General features: G+C 43.8%; 2 protein-coding genes across 2 annotated transcripts in view; one reads left to right on the top strand and one right to left on the bottom strand.

Moving 5' to 3' along the window:
* Positions 1 to 4: 4 nt before the first annotated feature.
* LOC308315430 (uncharacterized protein) lies at positions 5 to 11,863 on the bottom strand. Its single transcript, XM_080763395.1, has 4 exons — positions 11,654 to 11,863; positions 10,538 to 10,682; positions 5,746 to 6,434; positions 5 to 2,115 (listed from the first exon to the last, which is right to left on the bottom strand). Exons 1-4 carry the CDS (start codon positions 11,806 to 11,808, stop codon positions 2,043 to 2,045), a joined length of 1,062 nt encoding a protein of 353 aa, XP_080619521.1. The 5' UTR covers positions 11,809 to 11,863; the 3' UTR covers positions 5 to 2,042.
* Positions 11,864 to 17,399: 5,536 nt separating this feature from the next.
* Positions 17,400 to 19,848, top strand: part of skia (v-ski avian sarcoma viral oncogene homolog a) — an 84,721-nt gene continuing 82,272 nt past the window's right edge. Inside the window, exon 1 of the mRNA XM_080764733.1 lies at positions 17,400 to 19,253. Coding sequence (XP_080620859.1) covers positions 18,303 to 19,253 — 951 coding nt within the window. The 5' untranslated portion in view covers positions 17,400 to 18,302. The remainder of the gene's footprint in view (positions 19,254 to 19,848) is intronic.

A 19,848-nucleotide genomic window follows, 5' to 3' on the forward strand; every position in this document is an offset into this window, starting at 1 on the left:
AATGGAAATTGCGGAAATGGAAATTGCGGAAATGGAAATTGCGGAAATTGCGGAAATGGTGGAAATGGAAATTGAGGAAATTGCGGAAATGGAAATTGAGGAAATTGCGGAAATGGTAATTGCGGAAATTGCTCTTCACTTATAGCTATCTATTTTCAGGTAGATTGTTTTATTTTACTCAGTCAGCCATATCACTACTCATTTTTTTTCATGAAAAAGGTCATAGCTGGGTAATCTATTTTCAGGCAAATTGTGTTTATTGTATTTTATTTTACTCAGCCATAACAATTTATTTTCTGTTAACCAACTTGCTGGCTGGCAGGCAGGCAGACAGCTACTCATAGACAGGCAGACAGACAGCTACTCATGGAGAATTGGACAGGCAGGCAGACAGCTACTCATGGACAATTGGACAGGCAATTTCCAAAATGTACAAATTATTTTCTCTCACAACATGATGTAATGTCATATTTAGGTGATGTTTTGATGTTATTTGGTTAAAACGTTTATTTGTTAGAAATGTGAATCTCTATTATAACACTGTAACTGTTACTGAACAGGCCTCTGTTCAGTAACAGAGACTTGAGTCCCCACCTCTCCAGCTTTTTAGTAAACATAAAATACATTTTCAGATGGGTACAGATTTCATCCAGGAGTGAGAACGCCACATCAGCGAGTGCTCCAGTTCCAATTTTGTCTGATCATTCGTTTTATCCTGTATCCTTTATGAGGTCTACTCTCTTTCCTGATTGGATGAAATTAGCATCCCAACCTGAAAATGTATTTCTGTTTACAAAAGAACTAGAGAGGGGACACCCCTGTTGCTGAAAACATGATTACTAACAGAATATAGAGCTATATTTTTTACAAAAGGAAATATAAGTTAGTGCACTTTTAAACCACATGTGTGTTGTGAATGCATTCTGGTGTTGATATGACTGTATATTTTCAACCAGAATGAGTCAAGTTTCATTTATCCACTTTCAACCTGCCTCCCTGGCCTGTATTGCCCATGTCATTATCTGCAAAGGTATTCAAACAATTTCAACACATTTCTAAATTCTCTGTAAAACAATGTTTTATCACTTCATGACAAAATAGCACTTTTTTTTCCTACTCAGTGTGTCTTGTTATCTAGTTATTGTAGGCAGTTCAGAAACCACCAGTGACATTGCAGAACGATGGCTTTCATTTTAATTATCGCATTGCAACTTTTCAGGAAGAGAAAGTCTGCAGTTTCTATCAGCTTGGATTCCCCATGGATATCACTGGTGGACGGGTTTCTGAACTGCCCACAGCCCTTCCATGAGACACAGCAATTATACGAAGGTAGGTTGAAAAGTGGTGAAGTGGTCCTAAACTGTAGGTTAACGAGGGGCACTGCCGACCTGCTCAAAAGGAGCTGGATCACAGAAGTCCAGAGGCAAAAAGACAAAGTCCAGTCGTCGGAAAGCCACTCCAGATAGAGCATTAAACATGTATGTTTGACGAAGCTAGCATAACCGCTTAGCCAGTGGTGGAAAGAAACTAAGTACATTTACTTAAGCACTATACTTAACATATGTGTACTTTACTTGAGTATTTCCAATTTCCACTATTCAATTCAATTCAAAGGGCTTCATTGGCATGAGAAAACATACGTTTACAGCCCTATATACATTTTGGCCATTTGAAAATAGCCAATCTACAAGCTCACAATGCTTGTAGATCGGGCTATTTTCAAATTATTTTTATACTTTTGGTGTACATTTTGATGACAATACTTTTTGTACTTTCACTCGAGTACACTTCGAATTCCGGACTTTTACTTGTAACAGAGTAGTTCCATATTCCAGTATTGAGGCTTTTACCCAAGCAAAACATTTGCTTGTACTTTTTTCCACCACGGCCTGCGGTTAGCAAAGCTAAAAAAGCTAAAAAACACAGTATCCCCCAACACTTCCATGTTGTGAGCTCTCTCTCTGGCCATGCATGGACGGTCACCGCTGGGTGTAGGACACAGGGGTTACTTCTCCCCTGGGTGACAGCCCACGTCTTCTCCCTCACCAGGTCATGTCCATGGTCATCTCTGACAGACACTGGGCCAGATGGCTGTCAATGTCCATCTGCACGCACCTGGAGAGTGGAGATAGAGGCACAGGGAGAGACTCTCATATTAGCCTTGAACAGTCTCACACAGACACACACCCACAGTGGCATCAAATGGACCATCAGGAAAAGTGCTACAACGAATGTCTATGAGGGAAGTTTGACGTGACGTTAAAGGCTATATTATGTTGAAATAAATAAACAGTTGTCTCTAGTGGTTTTGGTTTAGCCTGGCTAATAAGCCAGATCGAATCAGCTGTTGGCAAAAAAAGAATTGCCTGCCAGTGTGATATTAGTATGGCTTATTAGCCAGGCTAGTTTTGGTTATCCCCACTTATGGACACAACGCGTAAAAAAAAATTGATAATTGTATTAAAAATCATATTTATTTATTTTTTATAATCAATTAAATCGATTAACTGCTTCACCCCTAATCCGTATATATGGTTTTTATGTAGCCAACAAGTCCAATTAGCTTCCTTAGCCAGGGGAAGATTCCCCATTGGTTGAGCGGTAGATATTTTGGCTTCCCGCTGCGTTCACATCCAGGTGGTTACAAATTACACTTACATTCTACTCATGCTTTGTATATACGTACATTCAAATTCTGTTCGTGTCTCTACATATACTGCAAACTGGCTATACTGAAACTAGCCCATTTCCCCCTTGGGCATCATGTGTTCTTGGTTGTAGAGTAGTGCAGATTCCCAGTCTTCTGACAGTCTGGTGAGGAAGGCCTTATTTATTTATTTTCTTTTATCTAGACATTGAAAATTCAGCAGTGTAAGACCCACTGCCTCACTCTCCCACTGAGACCCGTTCGTTCACATTTTGGGTCTCATGCATTTTTTACTCAGCCCAGGGTATAGAAGTGAGAGAATTTCTCCCCCCTGTGACGTCTATCTGCAACTTTCCTCCTCTTTCCTGGAGAGCACCAAGTGTGGAGGGAGGGGGTCTCTTTAGGATACAGAGAGAAAGAAGGGGGTTGTTGAGAATAAATGTTTTTAGAAGAATGCCCTTCTGCAGTCTGGGAATCGCGCTGCGGGCGCTACCCTTTCATACCCCTGCTCACTCCACACTTTAAACTCCTACCCTTTCATACCCCTGCTCACTCCACACTTTAAACTCCTACCCTTTCATACCCCTGCTCACTCCACACTTTAAACTCCTGTGTTAATTTAACTCTGAAAATGTATTGAATGCATTCATGTTCTCTGCACTGTCTGGTAAACAGGATCTTGCTGCAATAATACTTCTTTAACCCTGTAACACCCAGCGTTGCAATAATACAACACATTTTTATTAATTTATTTATTTCACCTAAACGTCATCATTGATGTTCATTGCAATGCCATTGGTCATGATATTTGCATATAAATACCCCCCACAGAGGCTGAAATTCACACAAATTAAAAATCTCTGGACTGGACAGTTTTTCTGTGATCATTAGAATGTCTAGAACATGTTTTATTTATTATTGTGAAAGATATCCCCCAAATGTAATTTATTATTATTATTATAAATGTGCAAACATTTTTGTTTGTTTTACATAATTTCCTCTGATAAGTCCTAGTAGTAAAAAGTAGAGTTGAAATCTCTTTTTTGCAAGTAGAAATATATCCGGGTCTTACAGGGTTAACATGTGAGGAGTATATGCTTCCAAAGCTTACATCTCCACGCGCAGTTCTTTTACCTCTGGAATATCGATCCACCCGTCGCAAACTTTAAGAGTTAAATCAACATTCCGTTCTCTGTATGGAAATGGAGTGCTTACTTACTTGCTGTTCTCTCAAGAACTAATTCAAAGCTGCGCTACTGAATCTGTCTGCAGGTGCATTCAGATCGTGTACACATTGTTGTTAGTGGGAATGAAAACATAGGCGCCCTACTAGAAGGGCGCGCCGGAAGAGGAGGGCGAGACAAACGGGCCATCCACATTCTATTGGACGGTGCCCCCAGAGGCAAATTAAAATGGAAATAAACGCTGTGCGCTGTTTTTTTCATATTTGCCGTTCCCAGATTGTACAAAATATAACACTTGAAAATTGTGAATAATTGCCGTTATTCACGAGACGTATACATGGGACAGTGACATTTGTTTGTGTTTGCACTGAATGAGAAAGACGAAAGAGAAGTGGATGGACGGAAAAAGGGTCCCCTGTTTTCTCTTCCAGGCCTCTCTTCCGTCCCTCTTTGTGTATTCCTGCGGACAGAAGTAGCCATTGTCTGTGGTGGTGACCCAGGGAGAGAGGCTCAGGGAGAGTAAAGCCAGGTTGTGCGGCCAGGGCCAAGGTACACATCGGCTGGCTAAAGATGTGCGGGGCCGGGCCAGAACCCACCACCATTGCAACACAAAGGCCGGCCTGTTCAGAGAAGGGACAGAAATGGACAGAGAGAGAGAGAGAGAGAGAGATCTCTCTGGCTCCTGGCCAGTGTTGATTTCCTCAACTAATACTAGTAATACTATGACAAGAAATGTTCGTCGATTACCTTTTTTTTTCACTGACGAACTAAATGGAAACTAAATGAAAACTGAGACTAAATAAACAAATAAAAACTACTGAAATGTGACGCGTTGTGAACTTGTAGATTGGCTATTTTCAGCAAGTGTAAAATCAGGCATTACTACAGCATCAAGGCCCGCCATAATACATTTTAGTCGACTAAATCATCTGTAGATTTAAATGACTAAAATCTTATGATACTTAGTCGACTAAAACTGTCTAGTTTTAGTCGACTAAGATACTGTACTTAGTCGATACAAAACCAACACTGCTCCTGGCCCAAAGCTCCAGCTCCAGCTAACCTCGTCAACTACACTCAACAAGTCCACCTCGCTCCAAATTGACTTTTTGACCCGTTCCGATGAATAATTTACCGTCTTGCTCTCGAGGCCGACCCTCTCCTCTCCCCCGCTTGTTGATGTACTCTCTCAGTCTGGGAGGGTCTTACGCAATCAGGGATATGTCAAGTTTACATGTGGGAAGTCAATGAGAAGACGCAATACTCCACAACAACATACAGAGGTGCTTAGTAGAATGTGTAACCGATCCATTGGGTGTGTGGGGAGGGGGGCAACTTGTAACTGCAGCCAACTCAGGCGGGAGATTGAATTAAACACATATAAGCCCTATTTATCATACGATGAATAATGCAAACACGTTGTGATCCTGTAGATCGGCTAATTGCGCTATTTTTGACAGATTTCGCCTATGACATGTCCAAAAGAGGGACGGTAAGTTGAAAGTGGTTAGCGTATATTTGAAAGTAATTGAGATTAAGAGATAACAGAACCTCCTTCGGTGGCTGGGTGGCCGCAATTCATCTCTGTAGTGAAATAAATCAAACGGTGGGAAAATAAGTACAACTGGAAATGAAAACAAGAGCAGGAAAAACGAATGGATATGAAAAATCTATCATTTCGTGCAGCTCTTCCAAGTTTGACAGTCATATAGCTCAAGAGTTTATGAGCAAAGAAAGAAAGAAGCAAAAGAAAAATATAATAATAAAAGAAGTCCATTGATTTATTGTACCCCAAAAAGAACCCAACATGACGCGTTATGAGCTTGTGCTATTTTCACTAGTTAAATGGTAAAAGAACCACTGGCTTATATGGTTAATACTAGTTATACTGGGTATCCTTCTTTGAACACTTACCCGGCAGGGAATGCCACCAGACACATGGGACAGCTCTGCAGTCTCTCTCCACCACTGCCCTCTCCACTGCTCCCAGACGGCCCCGGCACCACCTTGCCCTCCACACTTCTCTCTCTCACCCCTTGCCCCTGCTGCAGAGGAGGGCAGCTGTCCGAGTTCTCTCTCTGGCACGCGGGCGCCGGCCTTTTGGTCACTCTCATCAAGCTCTCCCCATCTCCGCCCCCCGTTCCAGTGATCCCGGGTTGTTGGGGCGGTGGTGGCACCTTCATCCAGCTTTGCATGGAGGTCTGGCCCTCCTTGATGCTTGCCGGACGGCTTTTGGCTAACACTCTGCAGGGCGCCCGCTCAGAGCTTTTCCTTTGTTGTGACGCTTTGCTAGACGTTGCATGACCCCCGTCATCTGGTGTCCCGTGTCTCTTTGGGCATGGGACACCATAGGACGTGCCAGCTGTCCTCTGCTGTGGGCCATCCTTTCCGGGGGAAGATGAAGGAGGAGAGCCAGGGCTGTGTGGCGATTGTCCCTCGTTGGTGGGGAGGTGGACCTCCTCTGGGGTGGCGTCGTTGACACACCGGGAGTCTGGAGGAGGTGAAGGCCCCGGAATAGCGTTTGAGAGTTCGGGGAAGGGAGGAACTTCTTCACCGAGGCCCGGCCACCGCCACTTCCCCAACTGGTCTGCTGTTGTGGGCGTCTAAGATGACAGAAATGTCAAACAGTTCAGAGATTACAGTAATAGGAAGAAAAATTGCATGTAAAGGCTGGGGAGTTCAGAATGTTAGTTTCTGCCCTAATAATAATACAAACAATTGGGTGGGTTTATGTCACTGTGTATTTATTCGCACATACATTGTCCTGTGCATTTACCTATCCTATAAACACTTGGAGCAGTCTTTGTGTGTGTGTGTGTGTGTGTGTGTGTACAGCTAATCACTGGCACAGTTGGACCAATCAGCGTGAAACTGTGCACACACATTATTCTTTTGCCTGTTATAGCACCACCAGCTGGCCGTGTTGGCATTTTATTTTTAAATTACTCCAACAGATTTTGGTACACATTATCTCTGGGGCCATGCGATCAAGATGTATGCGTCCGCTTTTCAGATCGCATTCCAATTGGCTAAGACTGCCTTCCAAAGTTTGCGGACCCTGGGTAGGCCGAGGAGCAGACTGGTGCTCCGAGGAGCAGACCGGTGCTCCGAGGAGCAGACCGGTGCTCCGAGGAGCACACTTTTCATATCGTACGTCAGTGAATGTTATCCTGTGGCTTCCTCTAAAATCTAACTATGTTCATTAGTAATGTCATGTTTACCCTGAGTCAATCAGCTAAACCTTTAATATGGCCAGGGACAGACACTCAACTGCATTTTGTGGTTTCCACCAAGACAAAAATGGGATCGACAGTGGTCAAGAAAAAATACATATTTGCTGCGACTCTCTTGGCAACAGCCTCTACTTCACACGTCATCTCTCGGGCTCGCCATATGTCTGTCACATTAACCTGACTCTATAGCTACAGAATGCTAGCTCAACGGCCACCAAAACCTATAAAATACTTTTCTTAGAGAGGGCCATGGTAGTGAATTATTCAGCCAATGCAAGGTTGCATCAGCTATCTGTCAAAGTGATTGGTTCATGCTGTATGCCGCGTGGCCTAGAAGTGCCACCGGAGCACAGAGCTACAGTGGCTCCCGCCAGAGGCTGTGTGCTATGCCAGTCTGGGAGGGACAGTGCAGCTGTCATTTTTGCTGAGCTCAGCATCCGGCGAGCTATTTTCATCGTTCAATGTGTTCCTTAGAATACGACATGCCAATGGGACCAGAACAATTCCCTTTTCGTCTGATTCATTGACAGGAGTTTATGGCAGGGATTGGAGCCCGAAAGGAAATCAACCTCACCAACTGTTGCAAATAGCTGAAAATAGCTGATCTACAAGATCACAACAATGCTACTTGTGTGGATGATTTCTTGTAGTGTATGTCATGATGAATTGAATACATAGGGCCACATGTAGTGGAAACATTATCCTTTTACCATCATTGTACAATCGTACCACTGTACTGGTTGCAAACATTTTATAAAGTATTCACTCATGGTGCAATGCCTTGTTAGCTTGTAGATTTGCTATTTTTTTAAATAGTTAAATTGATTTGAGATTATTATTTTTAACATCTATGGAAGATGTGGCTTTTTCCACTAATCATGTTTGTTTATTACACTTTTCAGCATGATCACAGGTTTAAAAAGACAGAGGTGCCATTAAAAACACTGAATTATTTTGCAGATCACAAATATAAAACTTAAAATCTAAAACTGCATGATGATTCAAATCTAAACTGCATGATGGTACTAATGACATAAGGATGCCAGGTTGAATGAGACAATAAAATCCTTCTAATCCTCCTAATATAATGATGCAAAGCCTGCTGAGATAATTCAGGCAGACAACTCAATGTTGACAATTCCCGATCGGCTGATCAGTCACATGGTAGCCTGACGGGTCGCGGCAGAGATTTGCGCACACCCTGATTGGATCTCACCGATCTGTCAGTCACCCCCGGCCCCTCCTCTCCCCCTAGTGCAGCGCTACGTCACATCATTTGGAGCTTCTGGGAGTCTAGCTCAAAGCGCCCAATGCGCCTGGTACCGAGACTAGTCACATGGTGACTGGGGTGGGCTATTTAAACATCCCTGCTCAGTATTTTTGCTGCTGCTCTGCCATCTTGCAATGCTGCTGCTCTGCTGTTGCTTTGTGCTTTATTTTGTGCTGCCGGTCACCACCACCTATGGGCTCTGTTTCTATACCATTCCCTGGGGTCCATTTCATTCCCCGTAAGATCTATTTCGCAAATAATTTATTATAATATTTCATGCTTACAGGGAATTAATGAAATGAGACAGATCCTTGACGGCAAAATTATGCTTACGGATATCTGTGCTCAATATATTTAGTTATGCTCAATAAATATGTTAATTAAATTAAAGAGTTATCTGACTGAAATAGAAGAATGGTCTACATATAAATAACAGAACTGCTCAATCAGAGGTCAGGGGGACCCATGTTGTGAGATATATAATCAGAAGATTATATATCTCTGGATTAAGAGCGTCTGCTAAATGCCTAAATTGTAAATTGAAGATGCCCGCTAAGGCTTCTACTTTTCCTTTCGGCTTTTCCCTTCAGGGGTCTCCACAGCGAATCATCTGCTGCCATCTCACCCTGTCCTCTGCCTCCTCTTCTCTCACACCAAATAACATCATGTCCTCCTTTCACTACATCCACTGACGTCATTTTCGGGAGTCGGGACGATGGGACCGTGGCGGGCATCGCTGTTTAAATATTCCAGCACATACCAGCCTTCATCCATAGGTTTATGATTCATTCATCAATCACTCCATAAACGTTGATTATGACTGCCTTGCCAGTCTATCTCTCATTAACGTGCAGGCATCACTCACCCAGTTTCACTGGGATCGCCTTCACCTACCTACATGACTGCTTTAACGTGCACTGCGCATGAATGGGTCAAATTAATATACCAGTAGTAGCCTACAAACTTATTCCATTCATGGCGATGCAACTGTGATGTGTCATGTAGCCTTCGAGGTGCGTGCATGGCATGCGTGCGTGAGCGGACATGACAGCCAGACGAGAGGGAAACAGACAACGTGTAGGGTAGGCCTACAGCTGTTATTTAATTCATGCAGGTGTTCGTACAAAAATATCTTTATTTAGAGAGATACAACACACCATTGAGTTGGGCTTGCAAGTTGCGTGTGCGCATCTCTCTCTCCGTGTGTGTGTGGGAGGGGGGGGTGAGGCCCGGCGAGCTGGGGAAACATTTTTATTGGCTTTTTTTATCATTGTTTTCATACGTTGTTTGGTTGTATTTCTCAAAACGAGGGCGAGGCTTGATTTCATAGGGCGTGCCAGATTGATTTCAGCCGTCACATTTATCAATGCTATGACCGAAATTACACAAAGATCAGCTGTTTGCGATCACTTCATAAATGCTGTGCCGACATGAACGTACGGCAAAACCCACGGTCAAATTTGAGGCAGAATTTACATTCCATTGATAAATGAGGGCCTACGTGTCCAACTCCAAGCCATCTCAGTTTGGCCTCTCTGGCTTTATCGCCAAAACATCTGACATGAGCTGTCCCTCTGATGTACTCGTTCCTGATCCTATCCATCCTTGTTACTCCCAGAGAGAACCTCAACATTTCAACGTCTCTGCTACCTCCAGCTCTGCTTCCTGTCTTTTCCTCGTTAAAAATGCACACATATTGGCATTCAAATATATATACGGCTGCGGCAGATAACGGACCAAAGTAAAAGTAATTGAAAAAAGTGCAATATATTCCCTATGATAAAGTAAAGTAAAAAAGATAGTAAAGTAAAGTAACAGTACCCCAAGACTGTACTTAACCCATTCTGAACGGGAACCCATTTTGGTGTTTTAAGCATTGTGTTACACTTTAGCTATTGAAAAATAACAGATCCACAAGCTCATGAGCTTGTAGATCTGCTATTTTTGAAAACATTTGAAAATGTGGCGCAAATCTTTGAATATATGTTTTTCAGAGCGAACATTTTTAACTCAAATCTATGCTTCTGGGGGGTCCCTGGAACAACATATTTTCAGATGGGGGTCGGCGGCCAATAACATATTTTTGGGGGTCATTGACATGAAAATGTTTGAGAACCACTGACATAGAAACATAGGTTTTTCAGTGGGTACAGTACAGTATGTTGAGTAAATGTACCTAGTTACTTTCCCCCGCTGAACTTACCACAGCAGAGGATGCCATTGGAAGATCAGGAACGACAGATCCACACTCATCATGAGTGTCAAGGCTGGACAGAGCAGACTTTAATGTCAAGGCCCACAGGTTTTCCAATGCACACAGGTCGTTACGATTCCACCATCTTACTGGCCTGGAAATCACATCAGAATCATGTTATCACGTTCACAATAATCAATACACACACACACACACACACACACACACACACACACACACACACACACACACACACACACACAACAGAACGACTTTAGCGTTACACATAGCATACATACATCATATTACAGACTATTTTTTAATGTTTGGTACTGCTCAGACCTTTATTGTGAAGGATTTACTATTACCACTGCTGCTAGAAGCAGGATGTCTTTCTTATTATGATAAGCACCAGACCGGATGTCAGGTAGAGATGGTGAGATAAACAAAGCTCCGGTGGTTTGATTGATTGATTGAAATCTTTATTAACAGTTTGCAGAATTACAGTACATTTCAAGCACAAACTCAATACAAAGACTGTTAACTGTGAGTGGACGACCCAATAAAGCATTACACTTGTTTAATGTTTACAAGAGGGTCCACCCTGTTCAATTCATCAGAAATTGAACACCGCCGGTGTCCATTATTATATAGATTAGCATATTGTTATTGTGTATAGTCCAAACTGGGAACACAACACAAAGGAGAAACAGCGGCCACTTTTCCTTTGAATTGAGTAAACAGTCTCACATCGTATTCATAACCACTGTCAATGTTGTTGTCTATCAGTGGATCTGACAGTATGATGTGAGGCTGATACAGCTATAGTCAGCTACAGCTGGGAATATGGATAAATGTGAATTTTCAGTCTACACTGAATTACTGTAATGGTCAATCTGACCCCGTATATTTACACGCTCAAAGTTAAATTAGAAACAAATCATGACTCTGAGGAAGATCGCAAGATCGGAACGTCAGCCATTATTTAAGTTATTAGCACATGGATATATAGGCTTAACTGTCGGAGCTGCTCCAGCGTCTGCAACTGTGATAGATTCCTCTTTGTTCTTAAATTAAAAACAATTGCACGTAAGATTTAGCACAAATTAAAAGCAACAAACACACCCCGTGGTCGACTTGTCCAACTCTGTAGTGCCATCGAAACATAACGGAGAATTGTTCTTCTGCGGCGCGTTTTTAGAATGTATTTCCGTTCGGGGCTCGTCCACAGACAGCTTCTTTCTTTTCAGTTTGGATATAGAATGTGATCTTTCTGCCATCTTCAAAGATCTTCATTTCTCTTCTTTCTGTTCAATGTACTTCTCAAAAGTCCGCGGCAAAACATTATGGGACAGACTAAACTTCCGTGTTTGTGTAGCGTCGACGTCACGATAATATGCCCAGTCAGAACACCACAAGGGAAATTCCAAAGGCAGCCTTCAAAAATCAATACACAAGTAAGCCTGGGACCGAGGCTAGGATATAACTATATAATAATAATGAAAATAATATAATTATTCATTCATTCATTATATTGATTGATTGAAACATGTATTAACAGTTTGCAGAATTACAGTACATTTCAAGCACAAACTCAATACAAAGACTGTTAACTGTGAGTGGACGACCCAATTGAGCATTACACTTGTTTACAAGAGGGTCCACCATGTTCAATTCATCAAAGCATTTAGAGACGTACAAATAGACACTACTATATAGACAAAGAACAGAACAGGAATTCATCATATATGCCCTATATCTCTCAAGCATGGCACAAGGAAGATCTCAAGAATCCCTAACATAAAGTGCCAAAGCTATTTAAATATTAAATGAGGTCTGCATTTAATGCATAGCTGTTTTGGGTCAAAAAGGGATTTTTAGTCATATTTTTAGCATTTGCATTTATTTATGTATGTATGCCTCCCCTGATTCTTCACTGCATGCCAGTGCCACAGAGTTTCAGTGTAAAGCATAGATGCATATTAAATAATAAATACTGTAATATTGATTAAAAACAAAACCGAAATCTTGTATGACTGCATAGGCTAAACTGTCTTTCTGAAAAGTGAATATTTTAGCCAATGTCTTTAGATATAAGATTCAAATATTATTGTTATAGGCTATTTATTCAAAAACATAATCTGAAAGCAATATGATTCATGAAGTTCTTCTGTGGTTTCTTCTACAATATAACAACTTGCAACTAACAATAGAGCTACATGATAGACAGACAGACACCCCTATCCCTGTTACAAGTTCAGGACTTTAAAAAAAGTCAAGATTTTTTATAAGAATAGCAAGCACAAAATGTGGCACACTGTAAATGGTGCATTTATATAGTGCCTTTATCCAAGGAACTTTACATAGAATAGATTGTGCATTATATTCACACATTCACGCACACCTTCATACACCGGAAACCATGCAAGGCACTAACCTGCACAGGTTCAGAGTCTTGCTCAAGGACACTTTGACACTAACTCTAGGGAGCCCGGGTTCAAACTGGGAACCTTGTGGTTGCCATCCGGCCACTCTACCTACCCCTGAGCCACCGCCACCCCACTACTGTGCACATATGAGCTTGTAGATGGACTATTTTCGAATAGCGATTCCGATTGCAGGTAATGTACACGGATGGAGTACCTACAAAGGATTGGCCTATATTCCGAATGGCCCCAAGTCTCACATGGGAGGACCACATCAGAAATGTGGAACTTTGGGGGCCTCCCGCAGGTCACGGACAACGTCAAAGAGACAGAGAGAGAATGATATAGGCTGGCTCGGCATTGTGTCAGCAGTGGTGCTCGCCCAGAACTGGATGGCGAGCGCATGCACTGACACTGTGGCAGCAAACCCAAGCGCCAACCAGAAGGGGAAGGGCGTGCGGTCCTAGTCCAGTGGTTCCCAAACTGTTTTCCCTACAGGAGGTAAACTATAGTGAAAATAGCAGATATACAAGCTCATAACGTGGTGCGAAAACATTTGTTTTCTAATTCATGGAATGTCTTAGATTTTTTACATTTATTTATTCATGAAATTCGTGGAAAAACATAATTGATTTTGTTTTGAATTCATGAAAACTAGTTTTGATAAGTTTTGAAATAATAATAAAAACAAAAATGTGTGAAACAAAAAATAAAGGGACCATGTGTTTGGGAGGGAACCACTATTCCATACGTGTCGTGGACACACTGCGGCGTGACAGCGGAGCAACACTGCAGAGCCCCGGCCCCTGGTGCTGGATGGGAGGGAGGTAATCCAGGAGTCCCGAGTTGGTGTCAACTAGTTCGCACCCTTGGATCGCATCACACGTTCGTAGCTTCTTATTAGCTTCTCCCACAAATAAATAATGCAGCTATTCTTAAGCTATAGCATCTCCTTGTCTGCCAGAAGGAATTTTATATACTTGTGTATTCCTCATTCACACGTTCTATCTACTCTGCATGCACTAGTGGCTATACACAACAAAGCTTTATAAGAAGGTAACCTCATGCAGGAATACCATATCATAATACATTCTCCCTCGGCTAGGACACACAATAAGTGGAAAGTTGAAGTCATAATAATAACGGTGGTACTTTCTAAGCCCTTTTAAGCTCTTGGACAGAGAAGAGGGACCTACAGAGAGTGCCTTCAGTTATGCAATGGAAAAGACAAGGGAAAACTGGAACCAACGGAAGGAAAAGGAAAGAGGAGAGAGAGAGAGAGAGAGAGAGAGAGAGAGAGAGAGAGAAAAAAAAAACTTGAAAAACAGCACTATGGGAAAACCTGCCACTTTGAGAGAAGGTAAGGCCAGTTTTTTTTTAGTTATTTTTTTTAACATTGCTACAAGATGATTATTCCAGAAAGCTGCTACAGGATTGCTGGGTAAGTTTGGATTTTTTTTGTTTAATTTATTATTTTTTTTAACCGCAGAAGGGCATAAAACACAAAAGCGGAGCTGTGGTCCAGGGGCTTGTGGGTGCCTGCCTGCATGGTGCTACTCTGGGAAAAAGCGACACGGCGCCTAGGCCCTGGAAAGAAAGGTTATGTCATTGAGGAGTTGTGATCCCATGTTGTGCACTGTCGCCATAGTTACAGGTTGGGAAGATGGAGTGGAATAAAAAAGGGAAGCCGGGGCCGAACCCACCTAACGATGGAGGGCAGGAAGCAGGACTCCCAAAAAGAGATGAAGAGGAGGCGGCAAGAGGTGTGTGTGTGTGTGTGTGTGTGTGTGTGTGTGTGTGTGTGTGTGTGTGTGTGTGTGTGTGTGTGTGTGTGTGTGTGTGTGTGTGTGTGTGTGTGTGTGTGTGTGTGTGTGTGTGTGTGTGTGTGTGTGCGCGCGCCCGCAATCCTGCATGCATGCATGCGTATAGTTGCGTACGTGTGTTAGTGAGAAAAATGTGGAGGGATATACATGGACAAAAGATAAACACAGAATGGGCATATGAGTGCCAAGACAGACAGGGAGGGAGATGGGAGATAGGGAGGGAGGGAGGGAGGCACGTGAAAAGAAGAAGAAAAAGAAGGACGTGGAAATGTGTGCAACATCTTGGCAATGCTATGAATCATTCAAGAGAAGGGGGAAGGCGGCCGGGGGGGGGGGGGGGTCTTGGCACTCCTCTCTCACTGTCTATCAGGCTTGGCCTTGATAGGCTGAGAAGCTTTGCATCTTGCTCGTATCCATTACACACTCGCCGTACACACACAGCACACGCTCCCAGTGATTATGCCAGTGTAACACTATAGGCCGATACCCACCCTGCAGCTACCAGACCCTGACGCTGGCTGGTGGTGTGTGGCCCTGTGCCAAACAGATAAAGGCCCCCAGGGGGCGGCTGCCGTTCCCTTCAGAGAAGGTCACTTATCTTGCCAACTGAATGGGACAGAGCCCAGCTCCGATGGCACCGACACTGAAACTGTCACTGGTCACTCGCTGCATGCCACTGCCTTACGGGCGGGTTTCTGCTCAGCAAACACAGACATACAGTATACGCATGCCATGCATATGTACACATGTGATGCACATACACATTATGCACGAATGTGTACTCTCACACAAACACAAATCCAGTGACTTTGTTCACAGATGCATACTATGCATGGCAGCTATACCCTCCCTGCCATCGCCCACAGGATGGTTCATGGTACATTTTGTTATCCACTGTATATTTTTACATATATGTACAGAACATGCCTGAAAGTGAAATAATACACCCACTCCATCACCCTTTTCCTCTGCTGATTGTGTTATGAATGTAGAGCATGTTCACTAGTGCTCTTGCCATGTGTGTCTTGGCTTAGGGGCGAGAGATAGAACATTTGAAGGTATATTCTTAGCACTATAGCAGACTCTCGCGGCATATTTGCCAATGGCTAAGATTATATGGTATGTGCTGATAGATTATTTTGATGCTTTATCACAGCTACTTGTGCATTTTATTCAACATATAGTCTGACATAAAGAAGTATGATGTTGCAAGCTTTTTCTCCACTTTGCTCATTAGCCTATATATACTATGCAAGGGCCTGTCGAGCAAGCTACGTATAGACCTACTTATACTTAATATAACCACTTCAAACCTGGCATTCTATTTGGAGACTTTCATTCATTTTCAGCTGACCCTACAAATTGTGTAAAAGTAGTGAAACGTCAAAGTTACAAATGAACACAGAGGAATTTAGTAATTTACTGTTACTATAAGATTGCATGACTTTGCACAAGTGTAGTGAAGTGCAAATGCAATGTTTGGGAATTACCATGGGTTATTGGTCACACATGGCGATTGGAGGTTACACTTGCTGCATATATTTCTACACAAGACAATACATATAGGCTACATATGAGTTATAGTGTGTGCCATTGTGGTATAAATAAATTATATATTAAGTATGTGACAGTGCAGCTCAGTCAAGCTATATACTCGTGACATTATGCCGCAGTTGTTTAGGTGTTTGGCTAGGGGGCGCCACAAGAACAGCTAACAATCTACAGACTTATAGGCTGAACTTGCCCCTGCCATATGACCTCGTTCATATCATACGGTACGGGTATACCACGTAATTAGTTAGATAATGGAATGGGGGAGGAATCGGATAATGATTGATTTGGAAGTTATGCTGAGAAGGCTACGTGGCCTTTATGGTGATTTAGAAGAGACTGACTTGAGAAATACTGTATCTGGAAATAAATATAGTTATATGGAATATAGACAAAAATGGTTATGAAGTGGAGTCAAATGATATGTCGTTCATTGTATTTGGATTAGTCTACTATACCTTAGCAGCAGCTACTCCTCCTGGGGTCCACACAGAAATAAAGTTATTTGGGATTATTTGGACAGGAATAATGATTCTGATTCTGATTAGTGTTGAATAGATAGGCCTACATGATAAATACTCGAGTCAATAAATAAATAACAAATGATTTTGGGAAACTATATGGAACAATTTACTGATTGTAGTGATTTGGAGGCTTAAGCCATGAACTAATGCTGCATCAACAAATACATCACTGTATAAAAGTATATTTTGGCAACGGGTTCCCATGTGTCACCTAACATAGTGTTATTATGAGAGCTATCATATAGGCATACAGTAAAGCCTGTTATACTGTCCCCTGCTCATTATTCTAGTGGCATTCAGTTAGGAAAATTAATGAAGTCCAGGTTCTTAGTCATGAGGCCAATTTGACAAACATTTTATTATAGTGCAACCAGAAAGAAAATACATAATAAACCACAGTCGGTTGCTCAATTTGCATTTCCCCTCCAAAGCTAAATTTGACTTGTCTCGCACAAACTCCACGCAGTCGTGAAGCAAATTATTCACATAAGCTCTGTACATTTTTTTTTCTCCCTTCTTCTTTTTCTCTTTTGCAGAGGCCGCACAACAAGGCTGCTAGGAGAAGAGGAGAGAGAGAGAGAAGAAGAAGAAGAGGGGGAGTGACGGCTTGTTCCTGGAAGAGCCCAGCCTGCCTGCGGAGTCAGTCACATTCTTGGCTGGGATTCAATGACTGAGCCAGACACACACAAACACAGAGAGAGAGGCAGAGAGAGAGAGAGAGAGAGAGAGAGAGAGAGAGAGAGAGAGAGAGAGAGAGAGAGAGAGAGAGAGAGAGGCAGAGAGAGAGAGAGAGAGAGAGAGAGAGAGAGAGAGCGAGAGAGAGAGAGAGGGGGGCAGAGCGACAGAGAGAGACAGACAGACAGACAGACAGGCAGAGCGAGAGAGAGAGGCAGAGAGAGCGAGAGACTCAGACTAATACTCATCTCCATACAGGCAGAGTGAGTGAGCTGCGGGGGCAGACGGTGTGTGTGTATGCGCTCGGCTTGTACTGCAGTATTCGACAGCAATGCGAGACTCGCAGAAGGATTTTATTGAATTTTACATGAAACGCACACACGGATAAGGTTTCGCTTCGTCCGAGGCTATACTTTTCTTTCTGGATTTCGAAGCGCAACTTTCCTTGGTTTTGTTCTGTTGGGAGTTTGGGAGAGATATTATGGACAGACAGGAGTCCGCAGCAGGGAAACAGTCGCCCGTGTCACCATTCTAGGGAACGGGGGGAAACAGGAAAAAAGTCACACCGTCTGCGTCTGGGACTTTTTATTGGATGTTTGATGAAGCGCTTTGCCACGTTCTTGCTTCTTCATTCCGGGAGACCTTGGATTTACAAGGAACGGGGCCATTATTATTACTATTCGGACGCTCGCTCGGACACTTCTGACCCCCAGCCGACGACGAGACGACGACGAGAAGGGATTTTCGCTTCTTCCAAAGTTGCGGGAGGAGAAACATGGAGGCTGTAACTCGCCAGAGCTTCCAACCTCACCCGGGACTGCAACAAACTCTCAAGCAGTTTCACCTCAGCTCTATGAGCTCCCTGGGCGGGCCGGCTGCGTTCACGGCCCGGTGGCAACATGACCTCCTGTTCAAGAAGGACGTCGGCGGCTGCAAGGAGCAACCCCCCGAGCCCGTGCTGCATCTGCCCCCCATGCAGCCCGCGCCGCCGTCGGTGATGCCGGGCCCGCTGTTCATCCCGTCCGACCGCTCCACGGAGCGCTGCGAGACGGTGCTCGAGTCCGAGACCATCTCGTGCTTCGTGGTGGGCGGCGAGAAGCGCCTGTGCCTGCCGCAGATCCTCAACACTGTGCTGCGGGACTTCTCGCTGCAGCAGATCAACTCGGTGTGCGACGAGCTGCACATCTACTGCTCGCGCTGCACCGGAGACCAGCTGGAGATCCTCAAAGTCATGGGCATCCTGCCGTTCTCGGCGCCGTCCTGCGGCCTCATCACCAAGACGGACGCCGAGCGCCTGTGCAACGCCCTGATCTACGGCGGCGCCTACCCGCCGCACTGCAAGAAGGAGTTCTCGGCGGGCGGCATCGGCGGCTCCTCTGCCCTGGAGCTGGAGCTGACGGAGAAGAGCTTCAAGGTGTACCACGAGTGCTTCGGCAAGTGCAAGGGGCTGTTCGTGCCCGAGCTGTACAGCAGCCCCGGCGCGGCGTGCGTGCAGTGCCTGGACTGCAGACTCATGTACCCCACGCACAAGTTCGTGGTGCACAGCCACAAGGCTCTGGAGAACAGGACTTGCCACTGGGGCTTCGACTCGGCCAACTGGAGGGCGTACGTCCTCCTGGGGCAGGATTACACGGGCAAAGAGGAGAAGGCGCGCCTGGAGCAGCTCCTGGACGAGATCAAGGAGAAGTTCGACTTCGCTAACAAGTACAAGAGGAAAGCATCCAGGGTGAGTCTCTCTTCATTCATATCATGGGATTTCGGAAAGAAATAAACAAGTGATTTCACTCCTGCACGGTTAATTTGACTTAAAATATTGTAACCAAATGGACCCTTGCGGGTCAGAGTTAGAAATGGATACATTCAACACTGAGAATAATGCAATCCACTGACAACTTTTGTATTTTTATCTAAAAGTCATCTGAAGTGCACTGACATCCAGACGAGGTGTTATCACTTGATCCAGTTAAAGAGAGCTTGACTGTGGCCTGAGGTTGCCCACGATTTGGTGTCCGCAGTTCGTTCACATATTGTTACTAATTGTCCCCACCAGTGACAACAAACTCTGGTGGCAATAAACCCATTATTTACCCACGAAGCACCTCCACAGCCACAGGTTGTGTGAATAGCTCGATTTTTATTGGCGTCTACTACTGTAAATACAATCTCATTTGACCAACAAATGGCCCTGTAATAAGTGTTAAACAACAATTAGGACTGTAGCCAATGTAATTCAGGTAAAGACGGGGAGGAATGGGTTTTCGAGAGGGCACGGTTCCCAAGACCGCCCCCAACACACACACGCACACGCACACACACACACA

This window comes from Protomyctophum bolini (genome assembly GCF_963924005.1).
Source record: "Protomyctophum bolini genome assembly, chromosome: 5".
NCBI classification, from domain to species: domain Eukaryota; kingdom Metazoa; phylum Chordata; class Actinopteri; order Myctophiformes; family Myctophidae; genus Protomyctophum; species Protomyctophum bolini.